The sequence below is a fragment of the Capra hircus genome, unplaced genomic scaffold, assembly GCF_001704415.2.
Source record: "Capra hircus breed San Clemente unplaced genomic scaffold, ASM170441v1, whole genome shotgun sequence".
Classification (NCBI taxonomy): Eukaryota; Metazoa; Chordata; class Mammalia; order Artiodactyla; family Bovidae; genus Capra; species Capra hircus.
The window spans coordinates 1-6,206 of NW_017202940.1; the positions used below are offsets into that span (position 1 = coordinate 1).

At 59.9% G+C, this 6,206-nt stretch overlaps 1 protein-coding gene across 1 annotated transcript; it reads left to right on the top strand.

Annotated features, from left to right (window-relative positions):
* Positions 1-817: 817 nt before the first annotated feature.
* LOC108635077 (VPS10 domain-containing receptor SorCS2-like) lies at positions 818-4,922 on the top strand (the record flags this gene model as incomplete). Its single annotated transcript, XM_018045372.1, is given in 4 exon segments — positions 818-950; positions 2,046-2,100; positions 3,722-3,834; positions 4,798-4,922. Coding segments are annotated over 4 exon segments (426 nt in total), but the record flags the coding sequence as incomplete, so codon positions are not given.
* Positions 4,923-6,206: the final 1,284 nt, after the last annotated feature.

Here is a 6,206-nt window from a genome sequence, read left to right on the forward strand (position 1 = left end):
TGGTGGTGATAGTGGTGCTGGTGATGGTGATGATGGTGGTGGTGATGGTGGTGCTGGTGATGGTGTGATGATGGTGGGTGATGATGTGGTGATGGTGTGATGGTGGTGATGGTGATGGTGATGGTGGTGATGGTGGTGATGTGGTGATGGTGTGGTGATGATGGTGATGGTGGGATGGTGATGGTGGTGATGGTGGTGATGGTGATGATGAGTGGATGGGTGGTGGTGATGGTGGTGGTGATGATGATGTGCTGTGATGATGATGGTGGTGGTGATGGTGATGATTGGTGGTGATGGTGATGATGGTGGTGATGGTGGTGATGGTGGTGTGGTGATGGTGGTGATGGTGGTGGTGATGGTGATGATGGTGTGATGGTGGTGATGGTGATGGTGATGATGTGGTGGTGATGGTGGTGATGGGTGGTGATGGTGGTGTGGGATGGTGGGATGGGTGATGATGGTGGTGGTGGTGATGGGTGGTGGTGATGGTGATGATGGTGGATGGTGATGATGTGGTGTGGTGATGGTGATGTGGTGATGATGATGTGGTGATGGTGGTGATGGTGGTGCTGGTGATGTGATGATGGTGGTGGTGATGGTGATGATGATGGTGTGATGGTGGTGCTGGTGATGGTGATGATGGTGGCAATGATAGTGGTAGTGTTTCTAGTGGGGCTGATGGTGGTGGAGGTAGTGAGGATGGTGGTAGAGGTGTTGGTGGTGGTGATGAGGTTGATGGGGACAATGACCAATAGCAACCTGTGACATGGCCGGTGCCTGATGCCCTCTGACCCCTGACCTTTGTGTGGCCCTGCAGCCCCCTGCAGGCCCTCTACCTGGAAGTGGTTCCTGTCATCGGCATCAACCAGGAGGTGAACCTCACGGCTGTGCTGCTGCCCCTGAACCCCAACCTCACCGTCTTCTACTGGTGGATCGGCCACAGCCTGCAGGTACGCAGGCCCGGGCCCCTGGAGGCCCCTCCTCCCCACAGGCTCCCATCTGGGGTGGAGCCTGGGGCAGATCCACCCTCCGTACCAGGCAGGATGGAGCATGTGGCACCATGGAGGTGAGGCGGGCGCACACCAGCCCTCCCTCCACCCTGCACAGCTGCTTGGGGTCCGGCTGTGTCTGAGTGCGGTGGACAATGTGGTCGATCAGATCAGACCAGACCATGCTCTTTCCTGGGAGGACGTGTGAACAGAGTAGGTGACCCGAGTTGGGGTGTGACGCGCGCCACAGGAAGGGGACAGATCGTCTCTAGTCTGAGCGCGGAGGTGATCAGGGAGGGCTGATTCATGGAGGAGGGGGTCCCTGGGCTGAGCCCGACCTCAGAAGCATCACCCAGGGTTGTGGGTTGTGTCCTGAGAGCCATGGGGAACCGAAGACAGATGCCTGGTGGGAGGTCCTGAGGACCTTTGTGGACAAGACTGCCCCTTAGCCTGGGGGAAGGGACCCCAAGACCCAAAGGGGATCCTTCGCTCATTCAGCAAATGGCAGCCCTGCAGCCCCCCGAGACAGCGGCCAAGGCCCAGCCTGGGAGGGGCTCAGGACTCAGGACTGTGGTTCCAGGGCGGGGGGATGGGTGAGGAAGGTGCTCAGGCTCTGGGTTCGAGCAGCAAGTCAACCACCTCCAGCTGAGCCCTTGGAGAGTTGTGCCTCCCAGAGCCTCTGTCTCCCCATCTGCAAGGCCCGAGGTCATAGTGTGGACCCACGATCGACGTGGGTGCCCCACCCCATGGGGTGGGTGCTGAGCTAGGACCTGGGGTCTGAGCATGAAGGTGCTACAGCCCAGCTGAGCTTGGGCTGGGGCAGGAAGGTGACAGGGACGCCCGCCTAGCAGCCACACTGGGCCTTCGACACCATCCACACAGAGGGTCTTGGTGCCTCTGGAGGGCAGGGGGCCCTGGGAGACGCGTGTCTATGCTGGGGAGCTCTCAGGTCCAGGCGTCTCTCTGGGGGTATCTCCCCATGCCCCCTGGGCGCTCTCAGCAGGCTCCCATGGGGCCAGCTCTCCGGCCCGGTCCTGAGCCCTCTTGTGCCCGCAGCCCCGCCTGTCCCTGGAGAACTCTGTGACGACGCGGTTTGGGGACCGGGGGACGTGCGGGTGACGGTACAGGCTGCCTGCGGGACTTCCGTGCTGCAGGACTCCAAGGTGGTCCGCGTGCTGGGTGAGTGCCCTCTCCCCCACCGTGGCAGGCAGCGCAGCTTCTCCTTCCCAGGAGCTCAGGGTCGGGCTAGACGGGGGGGGGGTACCCACCAAGGCGCCCATCACCCTGGGGCAGCCCCAGCTGGACGGAGGGATGGCCCAGCATGGCTCCGACACCTCTGGGCTCCCTGGCCTCGGTTTCCCCATCTGTGAAATAAACACCAACGACCCCTGTGCACGGGGCACTCATGGGCCCCACACGACACGAGTGAGGACGCAGCTGAGGGGCTTGGTGAGGTCACCGGGGGACAGAGCTGGGACTGGGCACTGGGAGGGAGGCCAAGCCTGCTCTGTGGCTTCCCCATCAGCCCTCGAGACAGACAAGCTTGGCCTTCCGTCTCCAGGGACCCACTGAGTTTGGCCGGGCTGTCCCCCGCCCAATGAATAAGAGTCCCGGAGAGCAGAGTCCACCCGCCCCACCACCTTCTCTTTCTCTCAAATTCCCCAGGGCCCCCGACTCAAGACAAGCAGCAGGTGGTGAAAGAAAGACCAGTGGAGAGAGGACAGTTCACTCCCTCCCCTCGCCCCCGCCGCAGGCACCTGTCCTCAGCATCCTGACATCTGAGGGCTGTCATGCGATTATATCTCAAAGGACATGGGATATTGACTTTATTGGGAGTCCTGCTCTGAATCTGTGTCCCATTTATCTATTATTCCCTGCTTGGGGGCTCTGAGCCTCGCCCCCAGGAGACAGTTGCAACCGAAAATTAGTCCTCAGAGTGGACGCGTCCCACCACCCAGAGCCATGTTCCCCTCTTTATCACCCCGATAAAAACCTCATTTTGTTCTAAGACAGCATCTGCCGTGGACAGCAGCCATCAGTTAAGTATTCAGGGGACAGCCCTTGGCCATTGTTCACTCCCGCACCCCGAGCCCGGAGCCTTGAAACACTCACCCCCACCCACACTGCACATTCACGAGGCACTTGTCCCTTTGACTGCTCACCCTTGCAGAGCCCCTCCCTCTTTACAAATGAGGAAACCAAGGCTCGGGAGCTAAGTGGAGAGAGGACAGTTCACTCTGAGGCTCCCAGGGCTGGGTCTTTCTTTCACCTGCTGCTGCTTGTTGGTTTAGAAGAGGTGCCTTGAGTTGGGGGCCCTGGGGAATTTGAGAGAGAGAAGGCGGTCGGGGCGGGTGGACTCTGCTCTCCAGGGACTCTTATTCGGTGAGGGGACAGCCCATCAAACTCAGCGGGTCCCTGGGAGACGGAAGGCCGAGCTTGTCTGTCCTCGAGGGCTGATGGGGAAGCCACAGAGCAGGCTTGGCCCTCCCTCCCAGGTCAGCACCGCCGTCCTCGTCGCTGTCACCATTATTGTTATTATTGTTATTAAATGGCAGCAGTGCAGTGGGTCCTGCCGGGGACAGCTGCTGGCACACAGACGGGGAGGAATCTTTTTTCTGAAGGTGGGCGGCGGGATCCACCCCCAGGGCCAGTCCTGGACCAGCCAGGGGGTGTGGCCACCGGCTGTGAAGGGAGCAGGGCGGTGACACTCTCCCGTCTCCGCCTCTTTCCAGATCAATTTCAGGTCGTGCCTCTGCAGTTTTCCAAGGACCTGGATGCTCACAACCCCAACACCCCCGAGTGGAGGGAAGACGTCGGCCTCGTGGTGTCCCGGCTCCTCTCCAAGGTACCCAGCCCAGCCGTGGCAGAGCCGCCGCCCTTCTTATGCGTTGTGGTTACCCCGAGGAAGTGGGGGGCAGGGGCCAGAGTCCTCAGGGAAGGGGACAGGGGGTCGGGCAGGCTGCCCTGCGTCCTAATTATCTGTCCTTTGGGTCCGCCAACGGTGCTTGGAAGCCACTTAGGATCCTTTCACCTGGCCCTGGGGGACACGGGGTCGGAGCATCCTCATGTGGGGGAGGGGCAGGGCTGCATGCTCCATGCACATCTAGTGAGCACCAGCTGTTTGCACGAGACACAGTTGCCCTCCTCCAATGGTCCAGAATCTCTTTAAAGTGATTCTCATTTACTCACTGCTGGATACGGGAGACAGAGAGATAAGTCTCTGTGATGTCTACTGTCAGGGAGCTCACAGAAGACAAAGGCAGGGTGGGCATGGGGCACTTGAGGCCCCTGACCCCCCAGTGGGAGAAAGCCCAGCTTCCTAGAGTCATCCATGGTTGTCCCAGGCTGATGCTCACCACGGCCATGCCTCCCTTTGGCCCATTAAGAATTCGGGTAGTATTGTCTTGGGCACTGAAGGGTGAATAGGAGTTTGCCAGATGAATGTGCGTGGAGCGGGACTTCCAGGAAGCAGAGCTTTGTGGGTTGAGGGAGCTGCGTGGTCAGAAGCCCTGACACCTGGGAGGACAGTACGCGAGGGAGGGGCCTGCTCACCTGCAGGCAGTGGGAGAGTTGAGCTGAAGGGGGGCAGCCCTGGGCAAGCGGAGGCCGTGGTGGGGGTGGGAGGCGAAAGGCTGAGGGCCCAGGAGGCCAAAGGATGCTGGGGCTACCCCCATGCCGGGCAGGGGTCAAGAACGGCCAAGACTCGGACAGGTCAGGTGGGGAGGGGTGTGATCGCGGGGGCCGTGGAGCATGGCTGGGACAGAGGAGGCATGCTGGCGCATCAGGGTGGCTCTCTGTGTCCCCGCAGGAGACCAGCATCCCTGAGGAGCTGATGGTGACGGTGGTGAAGCCGGGGCTGCCCACCTTGGCCGACTTGCACGTGCTCCTGCCCCTCCCAGGCCTACGAGGAAGAGAAGCCTCACCAGTGACAAGGTACCTCCCGCGGCCACTGGGCCGGGTGCGCCCCGCACAGCGTAGGGTCTGATGGTGATACCCAACAAACACGCAGACCTCAGTCACTCTTCATCACATAAAGGCTTATCTCTCACCGATCACTGTCCCTCCTCCCCCTTGTGGCTACCCCTGGGTCACGACGGTGGAGGAGTTGGGGGACCAGGGCACCAGCCGGACCAGCCCCCAAGGGCACGTGCCAATTTCACTCCCATTTCTTTGGCTGGACCTGGTCGCCCCACCCCAGCCTCACTGCGAGGGGTGAGCACCACCCAGGGGACTCCGGGACCTGGTTTCAGGACACCCAACTAGGACTGGGACTGAGAGGTGAAAGGGAAGCCCTTCACGCCTTCCAGGGCATCGGTAACTCCACAACAAGCAGGCAGCGACGAGCGTGGATGAGGACGTGGAGAAACTTGGCCCCTGTTCACTGCTGAGATGGAACGGAAAGTGGTGCAGTTGCCGTACAAACTGTCTGGCAGAGCTTCAAATACGAAGTTACCATATAACACGGCAGCTCCACCCCCCCCCCCAGGGATGTACCAAAGAGAAGTAAAAATGCGTGTCTACACACACACTCATGCATGAGTGTCCGTGAACCCAAAGGGGAAGCAGCCCACATGCCCACCCGCAGACGACTAGGCGAGGAGGAGGCAGCCCAGACGCACAGTGGAACAGACGACCAGGCGAGAAGGCAGTCCAGACGCACAGTGGAACATTACTCAGCCATGAACAGGAGTGACATTCTGATCCAAGCTGCAACTCGGGTGAACCCAAGCACGATGCAAAGTGAAAGACGACGGTCACAAAAAGCCACTGATTGTGTGATTCCATTTATATGAAATGTCCAAATCGGCAAATCCACAGAGACAACACAGGAGTGGTTGCCAGGGGCTGGGGGGGCAGGGGTGACTGCTGGTGGGGGCAGGGTTTGCTTTGGGAGGATAGAAAGGTTCCTTTGGGAGGAGTAAAACGGTAGTAGTGGTCGCGTGGCTGTGAATATACTAAAAACCACTGAATGGTACACTTTACAAAAGTAAATATCTCAGAAAAAAAAAAGAAGAATCAGAAACCGCAGCCAAGCTCTGGACTAGTCGTGGCACTGATGCCCACGCAGACCGGTCTGGGAGAGAGTGACCAGTGCTGAGGCGGGGCTGGCAGCACAGCCCGCAGACCCCTGAGGGTGGGTGGTAGTGGCCCATTTTACAGACGAGGGAAGCGGGGCTCAGTGAGACCCCTGCCAGGAAGCACGGTGCAGGCACGGTG